We start from the raw sequence: 27,512 nt of genomic DNA, 5'->3' as shown, positions 1-27,512 counted from the left end.
ACCCAAGACACAGTGCAGTTCCTTTCACTGTTCTTCCTGGAGAGTTTGCCTCCTCTGCACCTGCCATATTGAATCAGGGCTCCCCTTACTATGGTTGCTTGCTCTAACCCCCGACTTTGTGACTCCCCCAAATCCTACCTTTTATTCCTGTTACTCTGGCCTGTCCCTCTGTCCTCTTAGGCTCTCTTACTTGTCCCCATGGACCTTTGGTTCACAACACTGGCAACCTAGAGGACAGACCAGGGCGCAGGGAGAGGGTGAAGATGATCCTGAGCCCAGGTGCATGAGGTAGCACATTTTGCCCAGCAGGCACTTGTTGACCTGCCCCAACCTGGGGATCAAGCAGTCCTTTCCTCTAGAGAGCACAAATGCTCCCAGAGGCAGGCTAAGTAAGCTGGCTCCTGTGTACACACTGGTATGCAACCATACTCCCCTGTCTGCGCCCCAGGCCCCTAGCCTGTGATTATCACCCTTGCCTTGAAATCTCGTGTTCTGTGCTCTCAAGCAGGTTCTATCCTACAGCATCTCTGAGCTCTGACCCCTGCTACCTGTTCTTACCTCTGCAAGCTGCAGCTGTAGGCAATAGCTTCACTCGTCTGGTAGCAGTTTTCCGAAGCCTTTCTCACATCCAAATTCACACTAGCTGCTGGCTTTGCTTGGCCAATGTTTTTCTACTTGGACTTGAGGATTCTGAAAGCAACACTGCCTCAAAGAGTGCTGAATCCACGAGTCCTTCCTCGACAGAGCCTCTGTCCCTCACAGCTTTGCCCTTACCGCTGTAATGGTCTTACGAGGCTAACCCACCCTGGAGTTAGCATATCCTTCATTGCTAGCTTTGGGCACTCTAAATGCTCCCTGAATAAGGATCTCAGTTGAAGGTACAGAGGGTCAGCTGACAAAGGTGACAACCTCAAGTTGTGCTTTGGGCAAATGAAGCAAACATCTGAGAGTTGGACTTCTTGCTCAGATGAAACCAACTTATTTTTCAGTCAACTCGTACCTCAAACAAGCCTTGCCCAGAACTCAGGTGTTTACAGCTCTGCGTGCCTTCTGCTTAGCGCCAGTCATGACGGCTCCACCTGGGGTTTAATGCAGGTGTTCTCAACAGCAGCACTAGGAACATCTGGGCAGGATGATTCTTTGTGGGAGTTGGTCCTGTGCAATGTATTTGTCCTTTTAGCAGTTATTGGAATGGAATCCGAGGCCTAATGCATGCTAGATAAGCATTCTTATCTCACCAGTAGCCTTTGTAAGAAAATTGTTTGAGACACGGTCTTGCTTCCGACTTACGGCAATCCACCTAACTTAAGCCTCCCAATTGCTGGAATTGCAGGTGTGTGTTATAACTGGCTGTAAAATATTTAACAGTATTGATCTCTGCCCAGTTGAGGCAAATAATTCCTTCCCCAAGCTGTGATAGCAAAAAGTGTCCCTCTGGGGTTAGAAATGCCCGTGCCCTGGCTGAGAACCACAGGTGTGATGTTTATTCTCTTAGTTACAAGTGTCATTCCCAGAAGGTGGCCTAGACACCTGCTATCCTGTGTTCTCTGAAGTGTTAATGATCTCAGCCTGTACTCACCCAGGCAGCAGATCCCCTTGCCCTGGACAGAGCCCCACACTCCAGGAGAGGTTAGCCACCTTTCCCTTTCTGCCAGACTCAGCGATGCTAAGGGTAGAGAGTGACTTCTGCACTTAGCAGCAGTCTCATAGCCTCTACTTTCAGGGTGGTCAGGCAGTGACTGGGCACCAGGTAGAGAGGCAGAGCAGGTGCACATCATTCCTCCACAGGCATGACTGTACTCTTCATCCTCTACTTGGGAAGTCCAGGGTTTATTAGGGACCCTGGGGTTGGCCTCCCACCCTCCTGGTAGGAAGAGGCAGTGAGGGTGAGGCAGTCTGGAGTCCTCATGGAGGGCCAGCAGCCAGCCAATCTTGCTGGCCTGCCTCTCCTGCTTTCCTCCTGGTCCTCTGGAGTAATCACATAGTGAGAATCTGCTTCGAAGACACAAAAGGCTTCATGGAGGCTTCCAAAGCCTGCTGGTAGTCCTGCAGTGGAATCCCGGACCAGGCAGGGGCTGTGAGCTGGCCTTGGCGGATGAGGTTGCAGAGAATGAGAATCAGCTCCTTGAACTCATCTGTAGGAGGGGCAAGTCAGACAAGGAACAACAGGTAAGGTCTGGTGAGATGGCCAAGTGCCAACACAAGACAGACTCATGAAGAGTGCTCCTATGAACTATGGGTGGACAGTGACTACTGCCCTTCTCAGTGACAGTTATGGTAACTCATCCACAGGACAGGACTGAAGAGCTGGTCTGGCCCTAAATGGCAGACAGGACAGCACTACTGAACTGAGGAAGCCGGAGGAGGTCTGGAAGGCAGAGTACATGGCACATTGCTTGATGGCAACAGACCAGTTGAGGAAAAGCTCTCTTTGGCAGCCTTGGGCTTCCACTAGACTCCTCAACTGAGGCAGTCACTATCAATCCCTTCCTGGGTCTGCCTCTTGCTGAGGGCCAAACATAGTGTAGGAATTGAGGTGAAGGCCTCGGCTGTGAAGTGTTTTTCTTTTTTTAAGATTTATTTTATTTACTTATTTTATGTATGTGAGTGCAGTACACTGTCACTGTCTTCAGACACACAAGAAGAGGGCATCCGATCCCATTACAGATGGATATGAGCCACCATGTGGTTGCTGGGAATTGAACTCAGGACCTCTGGAAAAGCAGCCAGTGCTCTTAACTGATGAGCCATCTCTCCAGCCCGACCCTGTCTTGAAAAACACACACACACACACACACACACACACACACACACACTCTCATAAAACAAACAAAAAACACTGCCATGCTGGCTCCCCAGTTATCTTCAAGGCAAGAGTATGGACTTTAAAAAAAAAAAAAAAGAAAGAAAGAAAAGAAAAGAAAAGAAAAGAGGCTTGCTAGGTGTTTGTAATCCAGTCAGAACCTGCTCTCTCAGTCCAAGACCAGACTTGATCCTCCAGGTAGGTGTCAGAACCTGCCCTGTGTGGAAGTGGGTCCCGCTCTCTTTAAATGTTTACTCTGGGTGTAGTATATGTACTTCTAAGTGTATATGTGTGTGGGTGAGACCACATATTGATTGAGGTGTCTTCCCTCAGTCACGTTTTTTATTTATAGACAAGATCTTACTATGTAGTCCTGAGTTGCCTGGAACTCTGTGTAGATCATGGAAATCTGCCTGCATCTGCCTCTCAAGTACTGGGGTTTAAAGGTGTGTGCCGCCATTCTCAGGACCCCTTTACTTTTTGAGACGGTCTCTCACTGCACCTGACACTCTTTGATTTGGCTATAGGCTGGGCTACTCTACCTTTTCCCCTCTCCTCTCTCTGTAGTCCTGGGGCACAGGCTTTGTATATGGATACTGGGGATCTGAACTCAGGTTCTAAGCTTGCTTGGCAAGCATTTTACCAAGTAACCCCCAGCTCTTCCCCTCACTCTCCTGATGCGCTTTTCCTACTCAGAACACTGGTGTATGCCACCACTTCCCTTTAGCCAATCCCATGTCAGTCTTTATTCTTTGCCCTGGCTCCTCATCAGGAGCTGGACCGTAGCAATCAGAGGCCTGTGCTGACTCTAGCAGCTCCTCCATAGATGGGAGAGTGGTGGATAACTGACTTAGTGGCTCTGAACCCGTCAGATGGCTCAACAGTGTTAACACCAACAGTGCTTACACACCAGGGCAGAGATCCCCTGACTTACCACAGTTCCCAGCTAGGCCAGGCCCACCAAGATCTATCTGGTGATGCTGAAAGCACCATGTGAATTGGGTGTTTTGGGTTTTATTTTTTGGTTGTTTTGTTTTTCCTTCTTTTTTTTTTTTCTATTTTTTTCTATTTTTCGGAGCTGGGGACCGAACCCAGGGCCTTGAGCTTTCTAGGCAAGCGCTCTACCACTGAGCTAAATCCCCAACCCTTTCCTTCTTTTTTTGACACAGCATCTAGTTATATAACTAAGGATGGCCCCGAACTCATAACTCTCTCATCTAAGCCTCTTGAGGACTGGGATTACATGTGTATACCTTGGCTGATCCATCTCACCAGATTCTGTGCCAAGGACTAGCTGGCTCCATCTTGAAGTAATTTGCTGACATGACTATGGTAAACTATGTAAGGTCCTTAATCCTGTTGAGGTTGAGGACTTGGTCACTTTGCAGGTTTTAGAGTAGCTGGTCACTCTGCAGCCATACTAGGCTCTACGCTCCTATGACTCTTGGTATTAAGGCCATCAGCCACTCACCTGGACTATGGTTCTTCTTCCACTGGGACAACCAAAAGCCACGAAGTTTGAGGTCCTTAAAAATGAGCATACTCTGTGGACACAAAAAGATGCACTGAGGCTCTGAGTACTAGAACTTAAAGCATTGTTTCAGGTATAGATTCCCCTGAATTTAGACAACTGCAGTCAGTGCAAGGAAAGAGGCAGCTAAGCCTGGTATGCAGGTGTCCCCAGCTTACCACAGAGGCTGTTACAGGCTGCTTGGCCATTCCTCCATAGGTCACCATGGTTCCTCCGGGCCTGTAGAGTCCAGAGAATGAAGAGTGGGTTCAGGTAAAGACACTTCTTTACCCCACCCAGGTAGGCTCTGGCTATGTGCTGCTGCTGCTGCTGCTGAATTTTCTGGACAGAAGAGCTCAAGGCCAGGTTCAGTCTGGGCTTCACTTGCTACGCAAGTGTGATCTTACGTGATGTAATAAAAATAGTTCAAGCCTCTCTCTTCTCTGTAAATGCTCACTCTAAAGATCAGCACCATGAATAGCTCTTCAGCTAAGGAGTGATGTGGTCAGTGAGGAGTGTCCTTTCCAGAAGGGGCTCTGTTGGTTGGTACCTGCAGTCTGACAGATACCTTCTCAACAGTCAAGCAGGCATGGCACAGCTGTAATTTTCTGTTTCTTTTTTTGAGGCGGGGTCTTTGTCATGTAGCACAGGCTGGAATCTTAAGGTGTAACCTGCCTGCTCAGCTGAGACTCCAGGCAAGTGCCAATCTGCCCAGCTCCAATGTAATTTCTTACAATGAACTGGTGAGGCTATCATGAGCTAGACTTAACCTTCCTTGCTGTCCCTGCTCCTTGACTCTTAGGAGTTTTGTTGACAAAGGATGACCTGAGGCACATTTTTAGAGAAACTGAGGAAAACTGGAAAGGACATAATAGAGTCAACTGCTGTATTACTACCTACCTTTTAATCACAGTGCTGGGGAGAAACCTATGTCTTCACATGTTGAACACATGCTCTATGCTGTATCTCCAGGCTCCAAATGTTTTCTCTGTGCCTTTCTCTGACTATATCTGTGCATTGTATGGCTGCCTCAGACTTGGCATCTATCTCAGTGTGGCCTTGAACTCATGCTACTCCCTTTCCTTAGCCTCCCGAGTGCCAACATCTCAGGGTTACCTCACAAGCATGGCTTAATTTGGTCTTAATCCCCTCAGATGATTCTCAATCAAGTAATAAGTACTAAGGAAGCAAGCCCTCTCTCCTTAGACCAGACACAGCTCTAAGCATCTTACCTATACTATCTCCATGAATTATCAGAGTAACATCAGGGGAGACTGATGTCTGCCCTACAGGACAGAGCTGAAGCCCATCATGTCTGCATCACCTCACTGTCCCTTACACTACCCAGCAGAGGCAGAACCATATCTCTTACACCCATTTCAGAGCTGAGGAGACTAAAGCTTGGGTCTTCATGTTTTGCCTAACTTTTCACAGGCCTACAGCTAAAAAGTAGCAGAGCTGGGGTTAGAACCCAGTCCTCCTAATGTCAGTGCCCACACTGACCACTTCTTCTTTTGACAATTGCATGGAGGCTGCAGTCAGTCTCTCAGGCTGCTCGCTGCCTGAATATGGATGATCTGTAGTTATAACATGCCTTGTCAACTGCTCCTTGAATGAAGTGATTACCCTCTCTGGGCTTCATCTGTTAAAGTATCAAATGAAGATGGGGTTGTGGGGGTGGGGGAACATAGCTCAGTGATGGAACATGTGCTTTAGCATGCCGGAGGCTGACCCTAGCACAGCTGTGTAGCTCATCTGTTCCAGGCTATGCTCCACCTCAGCTATTTAGCCACTTCTTCAGCTCAGAGCTTGTGGTGTTGGGTGAGTCACTGTGGAGGGGTCATGTTCTAGCTGGAAGTATTTCTTAGTGTCCTCTGGTCAGAACAGCACACAGTGAGTGGAGTTTCTCCACAGTGGGTGGGGGTCGATAGGATGCCCGTCTCTTCTGATCTCCCACTACTTTTAAAAAAATATTTATTTATTTATTTAATGTATGCGAGTACACTGCAGCTATTGTAGCTGTCTTCAGACACACCAGAAGAGGGTATCAGATCCCATTACAGATGGTTGCGAGCCACCACATGGTTGCTGGGAATTGAACTCAGGACCTCTGGAAGAGCAGTCAGTGCTCTTAACCGCTGAGCCATCTCTCCAGACCCACCTCAGCACTTTCATGTTTCAAAATATCTAACAGATGTAATGTTTCCTCCATATCAATTCTAGTTTTAAAAGACAGTAAAACAATTTCAAAGCCACTTAGTTTAGACTGAGTGACTTTTAAAGACACCAGTAGGTGACTCCTGGGTTCCTGGGGGTAGGGGTGAGGTAGAAAAGGCTGATAGAGACGAGGCTGGACAGTGCAGGCCAGAAAGCAAGATGTCCTTGTGCGCTGCTGTCAGCATCTACTAGTCTGGCCTTCACTCATACATGTCCCTAGACAGCTCTCCTGAAGGAGACCTGCAGGCTGAGGGACTTACGCTAGGTGCCGGAGCAGCTCTGTGGAACTCTTCCCACCGACACAGTTGAGAGCCAGTCGGGGCAGCGGCAGGTCCTGAAAGTAAGGAAGCTATGGTGAAGGCACTACCGGCTGATGTGGGCTTTGAAGCTGCTACAGCAGCACTATGAGGCCTAAGCGCTGAGTCAAGACAAGGAAATGGTGTGTGCATGACTTTTGGGCTCAATTATCTGTCTGGGAAGGACTTTAGCAGCTTCGTCCTCTTGTCCATCCCAGGACTTTGGGAAGCACAGACAAGCAGCATCTCTGTCCAGTGTCAAGGAACAGAGAAGTTTACATACGATGGGGTGACCTCGACTTCAGCAATGCTGTCCAGGGCTCAACAATGGGTATATAGTCCTTCCATAAGCTTTAGTGCAAAAGGCCTCAGACTAGGTCTGCTGGGGTGGATGCTCAGAAGTGGTATGGGTTTTGAGTTCAGAGCCATGGGGACCAGCCTCACCACTCTGTGGTGATGTGCTTCTGAGGCTGGCAGCTCCTCATCTATGCAACATCTATGTCAGCTACTTTGTAGAGCTTTTCTGAGGGATGTCAAGCAACTGTGAGGCAGAGGCTTAGGAGCTTCTCTCCTTTCTCTCTCCATGCCCTCGTTTCCTCAGACCCTCACCCAGCTCTGACTCATCCCTGCTACGTGGGTTGATGGAGCACACCACACACGTTTGAAACTGGCTTTCCTAAAGTCTGTCTGCTTCGGCCTTCTTCCATGTCTGGGCACTTACCACATGCTGTCCCCAGAGTACAGTTGGGTGAACTTTGTCCCTTCCAGAAGAGAAGATGGTTTGCAGAGCAGAGCAGGGACCCAGAGTTTGTAATTACAGGGAGATGGCTTGTGATGCAGGGGGGAGTGTTCTTATCTGGGTATCTTGGCTTTTACTTTTAAAAATTTGAAGACTTTATTTTGTGTATGTGAATGTGAATGTTTTGCCTGCATGTTTGTCTCTATACATGTGTGTGCCTGGTCCCCGTAGAGATCAGAAGAGGGCGTTGGATCCCTTGGAACAGGAGTTACAGATGGTTGTGAGCCACCATCTGGGTGCTGGGACTACAAGAACAACAGTGCTCTTAACTGCTCACACACCTCTCTAGACCCAGGCTAGGTACCTTGAAGATGTTTTTGGTCTCGGGCATCCTTAGCTCCTCCTCTGTGAGGACATAATCAGCTCCTAGATCCTTCAGTCTGTCAGTTAGCTTCTTGATGTCAGGTCTGGAAACCAAACACAATCAGGGCTTTGGTCACACTGGCTAACTTCCCTCCCTCCAGCTCCCAAAACCCCTTTCCACAGCCCCAAGAACATGTTTCTGTTTTGAGAACAGGGATAGAGAGGTTAAGCCAGACCTCAAGCAGGAGCTGTCCACCTAACTTAATCATGCTCTACCAGCTCTTGCTTCATTTTCTCCCTGGTCAGAGCCAGGTTGGGAGATAGTCTGACAACCCTACGAGGACACATACCCTAGAGCCATCTCTGCCTAGGGAAGAGCTATCCTACTTCCTTGTTCTATTCAGACACCACTTTCTTTCCTCTTGCTCTCCAGGGTTTGAGGGTATCATGCAAACACACTCTAGTGCAGAGTGGCTCTGGACTCTTTGGTCCAGGCACACAGAACCACTTTTTCATCATTGCTGCACAGGCAGGGGTAGAAATAAGTACCAACCCTCATGAGAACAGACTCAAGTGACTTGGCCACACTGGAGCACACTGAGGTTTAAAGGGACTGGAGGGGACAATGGAAAGAAGGTAAGTCTGTTACTGACTTGCCGTGTCTTCCTGAGCAAGCTGCTTCCTCTCTTGGAAACTTGAGCTTTCTCATCTGTAAAAGAGAGACCACAAGCCTGCCCCACCTCCTTCACAACTGTGCTTAGTGTACACACGCAAGCGGACAGGGCTGGAGAGTTCATACACCAGTACAAACCAAGGCTTTCCTACGTGGAACTGTGGTTACCCTACATCAAGTCTCCAACACTCCTGACTGACTCTTCAGTAAGGACCATTTCTGCCTCATTCTGTCATCTATGTCAGACTTTCACAGGGACTTCTTTTGCCCTGCGGAATGCTTGCAGTCAGCAGTCAGCCACTCATGCTTACACATGTGCACCATCTAGTGGAGATGTAGGTGTGCACAGGGACATGAGGATTAGGCCTCCCAGTACCTGTCTCGGATCACGTTGATGGTCTTTAGGCCAAGGGCTGAGGCGATCTGAATGACTGCTTGCCCTACTCCACTGTTGGACGCATTCTGGATGACAGAGTCCCCTGTGGAAGAGACCATGTCAAGCCCTGCAAACTTGGTATGTGCATGTCTATATGCAAGTAGAGGACAGCTTACAGGAGTGCATTCTCTCTACCATGTAGGTTCAGGGACTGAACTCAAGTGTCAGTCTCAGTGGCAAGCACCTTTGCATGCTGAGTCATCTCACTGGCCCATGCTGAGGCCATGTCTCTGGTTTGAAATGGTTTTCTGGTTCTCTTCCTTTTTAAGTTCAGTTGAACTGTGGCTTCCGTTATAAAGCCCTCCCAGGTTCCTTCTTGTGTGCTCCCAGAGGGAAGACTCTGGTATTTCAGGATGTGGCTGAGTTCTACACTGAGCTGTACACAGTCCATATCTATCATTATCCTTCAGTCCTGAGGGAGGGCCATCCCTTATTCCCTTGTGTATTATTTAATGACGGTGCACTTGAAATGGATGAGAGCCATATGAAAGAAATGGGAGGCTCCAGGGCCCTACAGAGGGTTTGCTTTTGCTCTATGGTGCTAGGGATGGAACCTAGGGATTGAGCATACCGGGCAAGTACTCTATCACTGAGAGAGAGAGAGAGAGAGAGAGAGAGAGAGAGAGAGAGAGAGAGAGAGAGAGAGAGAGGTGTGTGTAAATATATAAAAATCACTGAGCTATATCCATATCCCTACAGTGGGACAGGTAGTGTGTCACACTAGAGAGGTGTGGGCTCTGGTACACAGTGGAGCCTGGTTGCATCCTGATTTACCAGTGATTGTAACTAAACAAGACGAGCCACATCATGTCCTCTTAAAACAGTTTTAACAACTATTTTAAAAGGAGGCCTGAGAGCATCTATCAGAGCATCTCTGAATGAAGCCGAATGAGCAGAAAGATGCCCTGTTGACTGGGAAACAGTGTCTGGCTTTGAAAGGCAGCAGGAGTCAGTGCAGAATGGGCTATAGCTAGAGGCAGGCTCCTAGGTCAAGGATGCTCATTTGCTTTGGCTCCAACCTATCACTCTAGTGCATTCTCAACCAACTGTGTAGGTAGACAGCAGCATTGATCTGTTTCACTCAGAGTGGAGGAGTACAGGAATTAAGGATAATAACTAAGACAGTGAAGGCAAGTATTGGGCTGCCAAAATTGGTTTCCATTATCTGTGTTCATCTATGCTTATGTTCTAGTGACATTTATTCTTGCTCTGGGTCAGGTCGTGAATTTGTCTAGCCTCATCAGCCCTGAGGCAGCAAAGTGGAGAGGTGAGCTGCTGATACTTACAGAGGGTAGAATCAGGCTGGCTCTGTTAAGCACAGGGTTGCCCTAATCAGGAGTGACCTCAGGACCAGGACATGAGATGAAGTGTCCAGTGCTGGCTATACCAGGACTCCAGCAGAGGTCTCTCATCATGCCTGCCTTTCTCTACCAAAGGCGCCTAGGCCCATCATGGCGAGCATCTTGGTCAGTGGCTATCTAATTTTATCATAGTCCAACAGCTCTTGCCTCAGTTTCCTCAATGGCATGAGAGAAGAGCAGTAGGTGATTTCCCCAGCCCTGTGTGGCTTAGACAAGCAGTATATAGAGATCCTCACACAGTGGGAAGGCTGGGCTGGGGCAAAGGTGAGTTAGGTAGACTGACTTCTCAGTATGTCTCAGGCCACAATTCTATTCCCAGAACTGTAAACAAGACAAAGCCTCCAGAAGCAACAAAAACAAACTGGCCAGTCTTCTGTCTTCTGGGATTAATTCTACAGTGTGTTATATGAAGAATATGAGGGGATCCCTAACAAGATTGAGGCCAGGCTGCTGACAGCAATAAGTGGCCTTAACGGGCTCTGCTTCTGTCCTGTCTTGCTATCCCATCCCCTCACTCCTGTTTCTAGGCACCACTTCCCAAACAAAATGCCTGTCCTGGCGCCAGCTTGGCCTCTGCTTTCAGAGGAGCTCGGGCTGCTTGGCTGCTTACTTGCTGAGTGATTGTGTGTTAACCGCTCACTTCTCTGGGTCTCTGCTCCTTCCCTGATGGAGACTACTGTAGTGAGTCTCTGGCACCCCTACTCTCCATATGGGTGAGCAGTTAGGTTGTGTGGGGGAGGTGAAGCCTGGGTCAGACCTTGAAGACCTGGGGCTTGGGTTCTTAATCCCTACCAGGAGCCCTTTCTGAACCACTCTGAAGATGTGGTCCTTGCAGGGAGGATGCCTGCAAAGGCGCTCATGTGAGTGAAGTGCTGAGTGGAACTATTACCACAGAGTTCAGCATTTCATTGAAAACAGTGACTATGTCTGTCTCCCCTGGCTTTGTGTCCCTAAAGCTTAGCATAGCTCAGCACATTTTTCCTGGGTGACAGCATTCCAGCCCCAGCTCTGGGGAATGTGACCAGCACTTCTTACAGTGTGTCACCTCTGAGTGTTTTCTAGGAAGCCATTGAACATCTTTTTACTTAAGAGCAGTAAGACCTACTCAGGTTAGAGCCTGTCACTGCCCCAGGGACCCTCTCCCTGCCATGTGTACCAGTGAGTTCTCAAGTCTTTTGAGCCAGGATTTTGGAAGACCCTGGGTTGCTCCCCGAGATTGCTCCTACAGCTTGCAATTTCCTACCTGGTTGTAGCTGTTCAAAGTCCACCAACATCCTGTAGGCTGTGCAGGGGTTGACACCTAGGGTGGCAGCACTCTGGAGAGGGATGTCCTTAGGGACTCCAATCAGCGCTTCCTCACTGAACACCGCCTCAGTCCGCCAGGTTCCTGAGTCAGGATGAGGCAGGGTAGTGAGAGAAGAGCCCCTGTACACGCAGTCCCCACTCCATGGTACAAGGGCATCAAGGATAGCAGACTTGGGAGGAAGCCTTGGAGGAAAGAGCAAACCTCATTGTATTGTTATTTAAATCTCAGATATTAATATCAGATACCAGTTATTAATAATATCAGAATATCGGCTGCACCTGTGGGGAAAGAGCACACCAAACCAACACCAACAAGGTTCCATGTGGTGAGATTTTAATGGGGTAAGGAGACAGGGAAGGGACGAGAGAAAGAAGAGAAAAAGAGTCCTAGTGGGCAGGGAATCTGCCTTTTATTTGGAATGTGAAGTAAAGGTTCCCAGGTGGAGGTACAAACTGAGCCAAAAGGTCTTCTGGGAATGTATGGCCGTTGCCATGGCAACAGTGACCAAAAGGTATCACTGCTAGGGGTAATTCCTGATACCAACACATGGTCTTTAAGTCTTTGTGGACAGTTACATGCATGGGGATGTAAAATAATAAAGCAACTAAGAGTCCTGGCAGAGTATAGTGGGAAACACAGGAGACAAGACTCCACTGGGCTCTCTCGCCCTTTATGTTTGAGTAAATTTTGCTTTCCAAGATTCAGATGCTCATATGCTGGTCTGGGTAGATACTGTCTGCCATCCTACTGGGCCAGGTGTTAGGGAATTAGGGAGGTAAACTCAAGATCCAAACACTCAAGTTTCCATAGTCGATCTTCACCGCATACCATTACTTTGTGAAAATGAACAAAGCAGAGGGGGTCTCAGACTGGAGAGTAAACTAATGACGGCCAGTGTAGTATAGTGTGTCTTCATGGCCAAAAGTAGAAAAAGGCTAATGGTAAATCTGAGAGTCAATTCAGACAGCTATCTGCTATCTCAAACACATACTGTTTGAGGTCACACAGAACAGCCTTTACCACCCTAAAGTTAAAAACTAAAAGAAAGGAGCTGGAAAAAAATGTCTCTGTGGTTAAGAGCACTGGTTGTTCTTCAAAATGATCTGAGTTCACTTCCTAGCACTCGCATGCTGGCTTACAACTTTATAACTCCAGTTCCAGGGGATCAGACACCCTCTTTGGGCTTCCAAGGGCACTGCATGCTTGTGGGGTAGACAGAAGAAGTGGTAGGGTTGAAGCAGGTTCAAAACCCCAGGAAATCTACGTATCCATGACACCCCACTAAACATAAGACCCAGAGTTCTCCATGCTAATGGGGGTGTCTAGATAGGCCCATGTGTGTAGCCAATGAGCTTCCCTTCCTGGGCATCCCCTCCTGCAAAAGGTATTTAATCCCTGGTTCACCCCGAGTAAGGTGCATGCATTCCCATCTGCCATAAGAGTGAAGCAGTTCGGACAAGCAAGGACTGTCTCCCTCATCAAAGGCCGTGGGCGTGGAGGGTGGAGGGCTTTGTTGTAAAGAGCCTCACACTCAGCCACCCCTTTCCTGCCTGGTGAGTAGGGGAAGGGCAGATCCTTGGACTACTCCAGGTTCCTAGCGGTGTCTGGATACACAGGAAATTGAGAACCACAACACCGATCTCTGTTTCTTTCTGGAAGAACACAGGCTGGAAGCCCTGTCACAGAATGTTCTGCCTTCCTTGGGTGGCATGCCCTAGCATCCCAGTGGCAGGGCAGACAGCCTGACAGTACACAAATGTGTATGCTGGCAAATACTCAGGGCATAGTGGCACATGCACTTTTAATCCCATCCCTCGGGAGCCAGAGGCAGGTGCATTCAATTTGAGTCCAGCCAAGTGGACCCTGTGTGGGTGGGGTGGGGGTCGGGGTGGGGACGCCAACAGAAACAAAATGTGGGTTAATTATTTCTTCAGCTTGCTGAGACGATGAGGCTGCTTTCATGTCCCAGGCTCAGTGTATCCTGGGTAGAAAGCAGTTCTCACACCCACCTTAATAAAGGCGGAAACAGACAAAGCTGAGAGGCGCCAATTCTGTTTTTTCTGGTGTGGTGTTCCCGCTCGCTATCTTCCTATCTCTACTTTATTAAAGCTCTCTTATCCTTTCCTTTGGTCTCGACTTCATTCTCTGGGGAAGTGTCTCCAACCTTAGGCCACCTCATTCATCTGGGAACACTACCCTCTTGTGGCTCCCGTGAAGATCCATCTGGATAATGGACGTGCCTTGAAAACATAAGAACTGAGAAGCAGAACACTCTAACGACTCCTTTCTATATATACACAAAATGCTATCCTCAGCTTGGCCCTTCAGGGCCATACCCCATGTGGCCCGACTCCACCTCTGGAACCTTCTTATGTAACTGCTCCCATAGGCAAATCCTTGGCTGAGGCCCCACTGGATTTTCCATTTGCCAACTTTACCCTGATGTTTGCTCATTTTACTTCTTTCACAGGAAATGCCTTTTGGCTCATCTCTGCCTAACAACTTCTCCCACCCTGGACCTGTTCTAATGATTCTCTTCCACAGTCTCACTTGGAGTTTCCTCACAAACATCTCAGTCAGAACAGACACAATTACTTCTGCTTCCTTTGGCCTCAGGGTACTCTTTTCTTTTCTTCTTTTTTTAAAAAAAGGTGTCTGCCTTCCTGACACTTTAGTTAGATTTGAGCCTTCTGGAGGGAATCAGATACTCAAAGCTCGAATCAACCAGGAGCCAAGGAGATAGATGTACACATAGGTATGTCCCTCCAGAGCACAACAAACAGGATTCAACACCACAGGCTGGGGTGGCCTATTACCTTAACAATGAACCCCGCACTGCTTAGCTGCACTGAGCTAGTGGGTGTGCATCTGCAGAGTAGACGAGCCAGCATCTGAAGGAAGAAATGGCTGCTCACCCCTTGGGGACACTCACCCAAACCAGCATTTGCTGGGATCACCCAATCTCCTGGCTTCAATCCAGACACACTGCTGCCCACTGCTATCACCTGTCCAACACCTTCATTCCCTCCAACAGCAGGCAGCTTGGGAAGGAGGCCATAGTTCCCTGGGAGAGAGAAGTCAGAGTGTGAATGTGGTGGCTTGGATAAAGTGTCATCCACAGACTCATGTATCTGAACACCTGATCCCCAGCTGGTGACACTTTCTGGGGAGGTCGAGAAAGAGGTCTCAGTCTTGCTGAGAAAGTGTATCGATGAGGGTAGAATTAAGTCTTCAAAGCACTGTGCCATTTCTAGTGCTTGCTCTATGTTTTGGGTTCAAGATGTGAGTTTTCAGCTCCCTGCTTATGCCACTGTGCTTGCCGCCTGTGCCCTGCCATTACAGACTAACCCTCTGGAACCATGTGTTGAAACAAAACTTGCTTCTATAAGTTGTTTTGGTTATGGTATTTAACATGGTAACAGAAAGTAATGCCATCATGCCACCAGGTTCGGCTGAGACTCTGGAGGGCATAGACTTTGCAGTCAGTCACATTTCAGCTCATCAGGGTCCTGTCCTCCTCACAAGTTGTCCACTTAACAAAGCGCTGGCCTTCTGCTTTCTTGACTTTGCAGGAACTAAAACTCTTTGAGCACAGGACTACCACAAGAACAAGCTCAAGTAAGAAAGGAGTCTAGCATGTCACAGGCTCTTCAGAAGGGTGGGCTACCACCTTTATAATTCTCCTCTCACACCTCATGCTTAGAGGTTGGCCAGAGAGCAGCCGAAAGTGCACACTGCTGCTAAGAGACAGCTACCGCTAATCCTGAGCATTTCCTATTCTACCCGAGGAGCAGCAGAAAGGCGGCAGCTGCTGAGCCAATTACCATAAGCTCCAGAGACCAAGGTTACCTTGGATCATATTTATGTCAGATGGATTGATAGGGGCTGCCAGCATCTTCACATGGACGTCAGATCCTTCCACAGCAGTGAGCTCCAGGTTCTTCAGTCTAAGCACAGAAAGACATTGTCAGTAGTTAAGACTAAGTGTCTTCTGCTCAAACTGTCTTCCTAAAGTAGGTCAGCAACATGCCTCCATTGCCATGTGTGCCTAGGAATCTGGTTCTGATAGGAAAGAGGTTCTCTGAGGACCAGTACAGAACACAGGCTCCTACCAACTGCAGTGGATCAATCTTGGTATCCTCTTAATGTCGGGGACAGAAGCATTAGTGAGCTTCTGCTGGCCTGGCCACAACTTGCTTGGTTCTAAGATTGCAGTGCACTCACCATTAATACAGCCGCTGCTGATGTGTGAACCAGCACCACCAGGTGAAGGTACCCCCAAGTGGTTCTTCCAAACAGGCATGCCTGGGAAACTGGGTCAGCCCTGTCCATGTGTTGTTCTGTCGGCCCCAACACACAAGGGCAAAGGTGATATTTCCCTTACTGCAAAGGTGAAGTGATAGAAAGAGAACCTCTGTGTCTGTGAAGTGTCTCCTCAGACTATGACTCACACCCCAGGGAGATGGCCTTTCTGGGCTGGGGTTTTGGTCTGTTAGAAAGGACGTGCGGGTGGAGACTTTGATGTCAAGCTCTGCCACAAGGTGGCTGGGCACCCTGAGTACATTTCTTCTTTGAGCTAGGCTACTTGTGACAAAGGTTTGAACTATGTCCCTTCTAGCAGCGATGAGGGTTTTCTGTGAAGCACAAGGACCAGATTTCCAGTCCTCAGCACTCATGTAACAGCACTCATATAGACCAGTCCCTGGAACTCCAGAGCTGGAGGTAAAGCAGAGCCAGGCAGAGCCATGGTCAGTCAGTTTAGTGAAAATGTAATCACCAAGTTCAGTGATAAGCCTTGTCTCAAAGATGAAGAAACAACTGAGGAAGACGTCCCGATGTCAACCACCAGTTTCTATACCTGCCTGTATGGGCTAGCTCATCCACACACATGTGCAAGCACATACATGGAAACCCCACACATGTGAAAGACCTGCCAGGGGACTTGGAGGGAACTTTTGTTATTAAAAAAACAAAACTTTTGTTGGGATGGGTGTAGTGATAAACCCCTATTCCAGTACGTGGGAGGCTGATTCGCAAGAGAATGGTGAGTTTGAGGCTAGCCTGGGCTTTGTACCAAGACCTTATCTCAAAAAACTGAAGTGCTTTATATTCTAAAGTTTTCAATGTGTATGAGTGTTTTACTTATGTGTGTGTGTACCACATGTATGCCTGTGTATGAAGCCAGGAGAGGGTGCTGGTTCCTCTCAAACTAGAGTTAAATCTTGTGAGCCATGTGGATTCTCTACAAGAGCAGCCAGTGTTCAAGGTAAATGTTCTTTATTGTTTTACTTTTTAAATTGTGTGTTTATCTGTGTATCTCAGTACAGGTGTCTGTGAAGGGCAGAGGGGTAAGATCCCCTGGAGTTGGAGTAGCCATCATTTCTGCAGAGGCATGGAGGGCTGCTTACTGGCTTGCTCAGCTTGCTTTCTTATAGCACTCAGGGACCTCTTTCCCTGGTGGCCCTGCACAGAATGGGCTGAGCCCACCCCTCAATCACAATGGGAAAGGTCCTAAAAGCCTGCCTGCCTCTAGCTGAAGCTTATGGAGGCAAGTGAGGCTATCACCTCTCAGCTGCCTATAGCCTGTGTCAACGTGATGTGTAATGAGGCAGAACACCTGCTGACTAGACAGCTCCCATCACTGCAGCGAGGCCCCGTGACTTCAATGACTGCAAATTCCTTCCTTTCCTGAAAGGTAATGCAATGCTTTTCTGCCAAAATGTATCTACAAAGTAATAATTTTCCTCGCATTTACTTAGCAGAATCATATATAATTGCCATCCAGAGGCTCCTAGCATGGTGTCACAGTATCCTCACACTGAGCTGAGGTAATTCACCTGCCTTCCCCAGAATCTCACCTTTTTAATTAGACCTACGGCATGATCTTAGGCTAAAAGTGTGATTTTTTTTCAAGTAATGTTTTATACTAATAGTGACAATAGAGGCATATTCTACCGAGCTCTTCTCTCCACCAGGCTCTGTGCTGAGAGCTTTACACGTAACACTTCTGTGAGGGACGTGTTAATAGTCCATGTCGACCAGGGAGCACAGTTTCTGGAGATTCTGAAGTGTACATTGGCGAGTCAAAGCTGACACTGATTTACATGGCTCTACATCAACATCTAGAGATGAGTTTGGAAATTCTGACAGCCTTACCAGAACTTCAGAGAATCTGGGGAACATTAAAAAAAAAAGCACATAAGTTAGGAACACTGGACTCAAAGAAAAGCCAGGTCTCACTGTGATTAACAATCAGTTAAAAACAAAACAAAACAAAACAAAAAAAACCAAAACCAACTAAATAACTCTCCACAGAAATGAGTGGGAAACCAGGGACAAGTACAGCTGAAAAGGCTTTGCAAAAGAAATGTAATGCTAAGGTGTGTGTGTGTGCAGCTGGAGGAGGGAGGGTCCTCCCTACAATAACAGCTGCTTACCAGTGAGTGTTCACCAGCCAGGCTCCCTGCCAAGTGCTTTATAGGCCGGCCAGCTTCCATCCCATTTCAATAGCTTGCAGACTATTGTTCTGCTTTTATAGCTGAGAACAAAAGCACAGAAGAGGTAAATAACTCACTCAGGCTGCTAACAGTGGTAGGTGGTTGATCTGATCTGAACCTGGCCTTCAGATGTTAAAAGAAGCCACCTGGTAAGCGTTCCAAACCAAGCCTTAGCCTGACCTGGCCTGGAGACTGCCTTGCTACACTGGCCTGAGGGGAGAGGGGAGAGTGGCTGGCATTGCCAGGGCCTCCCCAGTGGACCTCCCTGGGAGGCCATCAGTGATACTTCTCTGAGAGGCTAGGTATTAAGACTATATCCCAAAGAAAAGTCCAGCCCCGAGCAAGCAGGTTTGCAGACTAGCTGCCTCTTTGAGTTATCCCCATTGCTCTGCCTGCATCCTGACAGATAATCAGACTTTTCTTGTAAGCTGACAAAGCCCAGGAGCTCAAGCTCCTTAGACACAGCTTTTCTTTTTTTCCTACACATTTTTCTACACGTTCCTCCCTTAGCAAGGATTTCATTTCCACAGTTTCTCTGAGAAATGAAAAATTCATCTCAGCCTTCAAGACCCAGCTCAAACTTTACTTCCCCTAAGATGTCTTCACGCTCTTCCTCTGCTGCTGTCCGCTGGAAATGGTAGGCAGAAGGAGTGACTGTAGCACTTAAGATCATCACATGGGAGTTTAGTGCATTGTGTCTCTCCGTGGGTGTTTTTTTGTTTTGTTTGTTTTTCAGACAGTGTTTTCCTGTCTGTCCAGGAACTTGCTCTGTAGACCAGGCTGGCCTCAAACTCACAGAGATCCATCTACTTCTGCCTCCCAAGTTCTGGGATTAGAGATGTGCACCAGCACACCTGGTTCCATGTATGTTTCTTAATTGATCAAGACATAGGTTCAAGATCTCTTTTCTGGAGTTGTTGGGATCTGATGTCCTTCAGAGTTATCTATTCCCCGGAGGGCTAGGCAGTCCTGTGGTCAGGTACTCCTACATCAAGAGGCATGGGTATTCACACCAGATGAATAGACAGCAGCAATCTGCTTCCCTTCCAACCATCAGTTTTCAGACTTCCTGGAACTATGCAAAGGAGTTTGGGTCTGGATCCTTCAGACTTGGGAACCTAGAACCCTTTTTAGTTATCTGGTGTGAGTGTGTGCGTGTGTACTGGGATGGGTTGGGAGGTCCTTAATTTCTCCCTGTGATTTACAAGTATCTGGGTCCCAGCTCCTCTCCAGTGAGGGAACGTGGCATAAGAGTGATGGCTCCCAGGCTTAGTTTGGATCCCTGGCTGAGCAAACAGAGGAAAGATGAAGGACTGGCAGTGAGCACAAAGGTGCTGCATTTGAAGTCTGATGGCTGTGACTTGGGGGGTGGGCAACAGACGATGCTCTGACTAGACATACAGAGCTGCCAGCCCGCCGTGTGTTAAAACTTAGTAACTCTGGCCACCAGACTGGACAACAAAAGGACAGCTGACAGTCTTCCCAAGCTTGCCAATCTGCATCCACAGGTTTCTTAGTCTTCCCAATGCTTATACTTTGGGCATCACATCATGTTAGTTTTAAAAAGGGAGAAAGCTGAGGCTCAGAGAAATTAAGTTAGCTGGCTTAAAAAACTTAGCAAGTTCTTAAACCAGACTTGGGGATTCTCCTAGCAGACATCAGTTTTCCCTAGGATTCAGTACATCTGAGGAACACTGCCTGCCAATCCCCTTCCTAAGAGTCAACACACGGACACCATGAAGGCCCTGAGAAGTCCTGCAGTAGAGGAACCCAGGAGGCTTGGTCCAGCTACTCTGACTGGAACATGATTTTCACAGACCTGCTTACCTCCCAAGAGTAGGTAGGACATTGGACTACAAAATATCCCTGGTCTCATTTGGCTCCTGAAAAGCCTGGCAGAGATTCACAGAGGAGTGCAGAAGGTGGGCAGAGACAGCAGGGCAGAAGTTAGACTCTGGGAAGTGGAAGCTGCGTCCACCAGTGGGTGGTGGTGGGGGGCAGGTCCCACACTTGCTTCCCGCCTGGGGTGAGCTCTGTTGGTCCAGCTGCATCTCATCAGGAAGACCAGCCCCAGCCTGCCCTCATGGAATGCCATCAATACCACAGACACTGTTCCTGCAGACAGCTCTAACAGCGTCGTCAAGGATACCGCTGCTGAGACAAGAAGGAATACAGGGCTGGGCCCGAATTCCAGGAGCTGGCCCTTTGGTGCAACGATAGAATCCTGTTCCATTTGTATTGTTTAAGTTCACCAAAGGGAATGATGGCTGTGGTGCAGAGCTCAAATAAGGCACCCAAATACAACCTGGCTATATTGCAAGTCACCGCCAAGTACTGTTCATATCTTTCTCCTGTGAGTCTGATGACGGCGCCAGGCAACTTCGAGAGCTGCCACTGTCTCAATCGACAGATCCCAGGCTGGATAAGGTCACAATGGCTCCTTTGAGCTCAGGCTGTACACCTGTGATGCCATATGAAGTACAAGAGAAACAAAAGCAGGCAGAAGAAAGGGTCTTTTGAGAGGGGAAAGAAAGAGCCTAGTCCCCTGGGGACTGCCTCAGTTCTGTCTGCTGGGTAAGGTAGACACCGGCCTGCTCTGTGAGCCCTCTGTCCTGCCCCCATGTTTAATCAGCAATCATTTGTTCTTATCTTTCATCTTTCACTCCGTCACTGCAAATAATTTTAGTCAGGCCTGACTGAGAGAGCACATCACTGACTAGAGACCTCCCCATCTGCTCAGCACATGAGGCAGGAATGTGTCCTCCTGTAGTACTGGGCAAAGGTGACTGACACCTCCTGTGTCTGTATATAGTCCTCATGATTAGTAGGTTGCTTTCTGTGATTTAGTGAAGTGCTTAGGATGCTGGGACTTTACTAATTAACAAACAACACACAAGTCACAAATGGGAGAAAGATGGTTCCTCAGCTCCTGGCCTGTGACCCATAGCAGGGACTATTAGTGACTTTAGCTGGTGGAGAGATGAAGGAGTCCTGGACTCTTAGGGACCAGAGCTCTTTGTCACTCACCAGCCTTGCTGGGCCTCTTCTGGCTTTCCTGCCTCGAGGTGATTCTGCCCACCTTCGACTTGGGACTCATCTTTTGGTCCATCAAACACAATTTCTGCTAACCCTTGGCCGCCTTTTTTGAGGGTATGTTGCCCAGCCTAACCTTTAACTCTTGGACTCAAGCAAGTCTTCTGCTTCAGCACCCTAAGAAGCTGGAACACGTAGTCCAGTGATGTTTGACTTTCATAGAACTGTCAAAGGACGGCTTGAAAAATGGAGTTGTATCTCCATTTCCATGTGTGCAGTATTGTGCTGAGAGGAATCCATTATAGTTCAGAGCATACATGTCCCTGTGTTAGAGGTTTGGTGGCCAGGGTATTGTGGGTAAGAGGTGGAACCTAGGGGTAGGTCTTCAGGTCACTGTGATACCTAGTTGCTTCCTCTGTGACTCATGCTGGGATGCACAGTGTTGGTGCATGTCCCTACCTGGAAGCACTGGCACTACTCATTGACTAAAACCTCCAAAATGGAGTCTGACCATCATCTCATACATGTGTTGTGACAGAAAGGTACTTAACACAGGCCTTATCTTGGAAAGAAAGAGTGCTGTTTGGGAAGAATGGGCTATGTCTTGGGGTTTCCACTGCTGTGAAGAGACACCATGACCCCAGCAACTCGAGTAAAGGGAAACATTTAATTGGGGCTGGCTTACAGTTTCAGAGGTTTAGTCCATTATCGTCTTGATGGGAAGCATGGTGGCATGCAGACAGACATGGTGCTGGAGAAGGAGCTGAGAGTTCCACATCTTTATCTGAAGTCAGCAGGAGATTGGGTCACACTAGGCATAGCTTGAGCATATATAAGACCTTAAAGCCCACCTCCACAGTGACACACCTACTCCAACAAAGCCACACTTTCTAATAGTACCACTCCCTATGGGCAAGCACTCAAACACATGAGCCTAGGGGGGCCATATCTATTCAAACCACCACAGACTATAAAGGCATCCTTTCTGTTACTGGCACAGAGCCTGGGGGACAGCATGCATGTTTGCCACTGCCGTTCTTCTCAACACAGTTGCTTTATCAGGTGATGTTCAAAGAGGAGGGACTGCCAGTGACTTCTTCACTTAAATGCTCAGCGGTAGAGGAAGGATTGGAACGTGGACTATTGCTCTTGCACATAGTCCTCAGCAAAACCTCTCAAGCTAGTATGATTATGTCATTTGCTTCTAAAACAAGGGGCCTTCTGGTTTTCCTGGTGGGAAAGGCCATGAAACATGTGATAGGACAGTTAGAAATGTGACTTGGAGCGACACTGAGTGACATCTCCCTCCCAGAGGCCCAGGATGTAGGGAAAACCTCTAACCTACCTGGGATTCAGTATGCTTGCCACATTTCACCTCTGAAGCAACTAGGAAGAAACTAGGGCAGTGGGGCATGATGTGAAGTCCACAGTGAGTGTGAATCCCATGACCTTGGGTCAGTTACTACATGACCTAAGGCCCTCAGGGCTTCTACACTCATAGCCTCTGTTGCTTAGGACGTTCCTCTCACATGACATTATTCATTCTCCCGTGGGGCTTAGACTTCTGGTTAGTCTGCCTCCCCAAGGTCAGAAGGGGATACTCATTACATTCTGAACACATCATAATATCTATCCCACTGGCTACAGTGGCCCAACTCCTGGACTAGACTGGGGCTTTCCTAGGGGCAAAGGTATAAATTTCTTGCCTCTGAATCTTCAGGGCCGAGCACCTACTTCCCTTCAAAGAACCAGTGCTGGCTAGTTTCCTGTATCACTGAACACCATATCCACTTCATCTTTGACTATGCAAAAGTCCAACAGGGCACCAAACCTAAATGCCAATTAAAAAAATACTATGATTTAAGATCCAAGTTTCCTGCAGAATTTCCGTTTTAAACACTGACATCAAGCATAGGAAGAACTCTTAAGACTGAATAGCATCCTATAATGAGAATGCGTTGCCAACATAACCTGGGCCCCCTAAATTCCATCTGTCTTAAGTCAGAAAGGGTATTGTACTCAAAGGTTTCCCACTGTGGGTTCATCTTGCAGATGGCAGGTAAGAAGTCAAGAGTTAGGAAGCAGGGACTTGGTTTCTTTTGGTGTTTTGAGCCTGCCCAGGCTAGCTTCAAACTCATTACATAGCCAAGACCAGCTTCAAACTCCTGATGCTCCTGCCTCCACTTCAGATTACAGATGTGAGCAGCCATGCCAGCTGGATGCAGGAACCAGGAAGAAGGCAGAGACTGGTATCTATCTCCCTTGTCCCAGAGCAGGATTGCCCTTCTCACAAGGAACAGAAAACTCAGGGCCACTGAATGACCTGTAATTTTACTTTCTCTTCTAAGCTATCATCCGAATTTTAAACTCCATCTCTCCCTCCGGGGTGGGGAACTTTCGGATGACTGTAACTGCTTCTTTCAGCCCTTTCCTGTGCTAGGGACTCCTCCACCAACCATGAAGTACTTTAAGAAAGAGCATTCTAGCTGTCCTTTGGGCAAGAGACTTTGAGTCTTCTTGAGGCTCAGTTTCCTGAGTTAAACTCCAGTGAACTCACCTGGGTGGTGTTGACTTGTGATGCCTAGGATTGAACTCAGGGCCCTGTGCACACTAGGCAAGGACGCTGTACTGAGCTCAACCCCAGCTCCACCTGAATAACACAGTCTATGTAGAACTTAGCTCAACAATTGCTACTTGGTGGGTATACAACAAATGAGAATTATTTCCACACTAGCATTTAAGAGAACAGCAATGTTCTGAGGGAATGCTCTGTAGGATAGGGGAGGAGCAGGAGGATGTAGGGAGGAGGCAAGAAAAGGACATCTGGGTTACTAGACCTCTGTGGTACAGAATCTAGAAGTCTGCGCAGAGAACAGTGGCTATGGCCACCTCTGAAGTTTCCAGAATACTGTAAGATTCTGCAGCCTGATTTCATACTTTTCCCTATTCTCTCCCCCACTCCCAGAGCACTGGCCCACAGTACAACACACACCTGTGCAGGAACTGCTGTTGGGATTTGGATGGTTTCATGACTTTACTGATCACCAGACCCTGAGATGCCCAGTCACTAGGATGGGGAAAAGAACACTTGATTCTTCGGTGGCTATGGGTATTGTAAACCTCACACAGGACTAAAAGGGGAATCTCACCACTGGCCTCAGCCCACATGCAAAGTTGTCTGAATCTGAGTAAGAAGGGAAGGTCAGGCCAGACCAGGGATGATCCCTACTGCCTGGCCATCTATCCGCAGGCACGGCTTCTCAACAATGGCTGGGCATCAGTCATCTGGAGGCCTGAGAAGCTTAAATAAATGGCCAACCTAGGCCACCCCAGACCTACTGAGCACTTCAGAGGCAGAGCCCAGAAAGAGTTTCCAAATGTAGCACAGGTGACAGACTGAGCAGTGAGTGGAGACTGAAGGGAATGCTCTAAGCTTGGGAAGATGCCTAGGGGTCTACACAGAAGGCAAAAGCAGATGTCTTTTTTCCTGGGGGCATCTGCAGACAGACTGGTCTGTTCCAGCTTCCCTGGCTCACCAACAGGAAACCAATGAGAAGGCCGCTGCACACAGCTGCTTAACCACCCAGGCCTTCCTCCTCACCTTGGGAGAACTCAATGAATGGTGCACTTCTTAATGAGATGAGCTTTGGGTTCAGCTAACATGACAGGAGCAGGTGTTCTGTAGCAGGCTGACGAGAGACAACTGACGAGCCTTTGGGAGCACCACCACACTGCTCTCATTTTGAGTCCATTTCTGAAGACAGAAGCCTGCTCATAAGGACTTTATCAGCTCACTGTGGCAAAATCTTCAGGGAAGTGTCTATCCTGACATGACTGATTGCCTATGAGCAAAATACAACTTGGGGCTGGTGTGTCAGCTCAGCAGGTGGAGGTACTGATGAACAAACCTGATAGCTTGAGGCCCATCGCCTGTTCCCTAAAGACGGCAGGAGAGAACTGACTCTAGAGAGCTGTACACACACACACACACACACACACACACACACACACACACACACACACACACACACACTCCTAAAATCAAAATAAGATGCTTGAGCTTAGACTAGTTAGTCAATTCTAAGCCTCTATGCCTATAATATCCTCTTCTGTAATTCTGTTGAATCTTAGTTCATTATTTCTTCTGTGAACTACCAACTAATTAATGTGAAGGTTGCCTGGAGTAGGGCTAAGGTGAAAAAGTGCCAATCTGGGAATCTGGGAACTTGGAGTCGCTCTTTGCCCTGACTTGGCTTAGCTGAGGGTTTGGCAAGGTCACTTAATCCTCTGGGCCACTTCACAAACACAGCACACAGGGCTATGATTGAGCTAATGTCCTCCACCAAAAAAACAAAAAAAAACAAAAAAAAAACAAAACAAAAAAACCCCCAAAAAACCCACAAAAAAACCCCAAAACAACCCCCCCCAAAAAAACAACCCACAGCTTCCCGAGTGGTGCCTTTTTAACTTCACAGCAAACAGAATTATTGTAATGGTTTCGGTACAGGCTAGGTGCTTTGACAGGCAGAGAGGAGCTCCAGATAAAATCAAGGGCATGGACCATCTGGCCACAGCCACCTCTCGAGCAAGTTAGAAGAATATCAAGGAGTAATTCAAATTCTTTGAGAAGCTGAGGCAAGAGGGGCCACAAGTTCCAGGCCAGCCTGGGCAACACAGTGACACACCTTGTCTAAGGGGAGAGGAAGGAGGGGGAGCAGGAACAGTGGGGAACACACGAGGAATCCCAGCACTCGGATATTAGAGCCCAGCCCATGTTTAAAAAAGGAGGTAGGGTGGTAGGGTAGATTTGCCTTTAATCCCAGCATTTAGGAGGCAGAGGCAGGCCATCTAGGGCTACAAAGTAAGACCCGATCTCAAACAGACATACAACAAAAGGAGACACCTCCCCCCCCCCAAAAGAATTAGAAGCGGGCACCTTTGAGGGTGGCAGAGGTAGAAGGATCACTACAAACTCCAGGTCAGCCAAGTCTACTTGACAAGTTCCAGGTTAGCCAGGACTATACAAGGAGACCTTAGGAAGGGAAGAGAAATAATATTAAGATGTCTGTCAGTAAACCCAAATTGTTCTCTTTTTGTTTGTTTTTGAGGCATTAAAGGCACATGCCACTTCTACATTCACAACCTTCCTGCCTTAGCAAGTGCTAAATTGTATTTGAGGGTGTTTTTTTAAAATGTTTATGTATTTTACTGTGTATATATATTTTGAGACAAAGGCTCATTATGAAACCCATGTTGGTCTCAAACTCATAATCCTTTTAACTCAGCATGCTGGGGTTATGAAACAACTCTTTTTTTCTTGTTTGTTTTGAGACAGGGTCTCCCTATATTGCCCTGGCGATTTTGGAACTGACTATGTACAGACTAGACTGGCCTGGAACTCACAGAGATCCTCTGGCCTCTGCCTCACTAGTGCTGGGATTAAAGGCACACGTCATCAAGCTGGGTTTAAACAACTCATTATAACTAGGCCGTGATGCATACATGGCTTGTTGGAAGGAAACTCACTTGAGAAAGAGCTAAAAGTGAATTCCAGCACCTATTCTAATCACTAATCAGTCATGTCACTTTAGACAAGTCCCTCGACCTCAGTGAAACAATAACCTATTACTTATTTAAAAACAGGAGGCTGTCAGATCATGTGTTCAAATTCCCATTCTCACTGACTGGGTGACTTTGGGCAAATGTTAATTTTAACTTTCTTATGCCTCGGTTTTCTCATCTGCAAAATGGGGGGAAAGCATCCACTAACTATCCCCAGAATGTTGCCGTGACAAATAGTTGAAAGCATCCACTTAGACAAAGGAGTGACTGCCACAATCCTCAAACCAATCTGGGTCAGTAAACACTGGCCATCTCTCTTGCACCTGTACCTCGCGGGTCCTCCGCTGCTGGAAAGCACCACTGTCAGGTTAACAAGCACTCCCTGGGTTTCGTCATCTGTAGAACAGCAGAGTCCGCTTCTTCGGACCCTGTCTTCTCCTCGCAGGCTGCCGCCCGCCTTTCAACCCTCCAGGAACCCCAGTTCCCTCCCCGGGGCCAGCGCCGACTCTTACTGGATGACCTTGGCTGGATCCCCGTGGTTGCCATAGACCAGCGCCCGCACATGCGACGGCTCCGAGAAAGCGGAGTAGGAGGAGGTGGTCCTGCCCTGGCGGCACCAAGCCTCGAGGAGACTCGCAAGCAGAGGTGCCCGGGCTCGCGCCCCTGTCAGTCGCCGGCTGACCAACATGCCGCTTCCAGCACTGACAGAACCCGGC

General features: G+C 48.1%; 1 protein-coding gene across 5 annotated transcripts; it reads right to left on the bottom strand.

Annotated features, from left to right (window-relative positions):
• Positions 1-1,811: 1,811 nt before the first annotated feature.
• On the bottom strand, positions 1,812-27,512 carry Mecr (mitochondrial trans-2-enoyl-CoA reductase). Of its 5 annotated transcripts, XR_015619439.1 has the most exons (11): positions 27,309-27,512; positions 15,554-15,651; positions 14,637-14,768; positions 11,642-11,785; positions 8,978-9,080; positions 8,582-8,637; positions 7,930-8,032; positions 6,791-6,864; positions 4,493-4,553; positions 4,275-4,347; positions 1,812-2,135 (listed from the first exon to the last, which is right to left on the bottom strand). XR_015619439.1 is itself a non-coding variant. In XM_087547772.1 (10 exons), the coding sequence occupies exons 1-10, from the start codon at positions 27,358-27,360 to the stop codon at positions 1,978-1,980; spliced, it is 990 nt and encodes a 329-aa protein (XP_087403898.1). In that variant the 5' UTR covers positions 27,361-27,512; the 3' UTR covers positions 1,812-1,977.

Source organism: Rattus norvegicus, chromosome 5, assembly GCF_021556685.1.
Source record: "Rattus norvegicus strain SHRSP/BbbUtx chromosome 5, alternate assembly SHRSP_T2T, whole genome shotgun sequence".
In the NCBI taxonomy this organism is placed as follows: domain Eukaryota; kingdom Metazoa; phylum Chordata; class Mammalia; order Rodentia; family Muridae; genus Rattus; species Rattus norvegicus.
This window is presented reverse-complemented; position numbering and strand designations above follow the sequence as displayed.

Coding starts and splice junctions, on each gene's coding strand:
- Mecr (XM_087547772.1), bottom strand. CDS start 27,360: ATGTGCGGGCGCTGGTCTATGGCAACCACGGGGATCCAGCCAAG. Junction 4,348..4,492: donor AGCCTGTAACAGCCTCTGTG/GTAAGCTGGGGA, acceptor TTGTGTCCACAG/AGTATGCTCATTTTTAAGGA. Junction 2,136..4,274: donor GAAGAAGAACCATAGTCCAG/GTGAGTGGCTGA, acceptor CCCCTCCTACAG/ATGAGTTCAAGGAGCTGATT.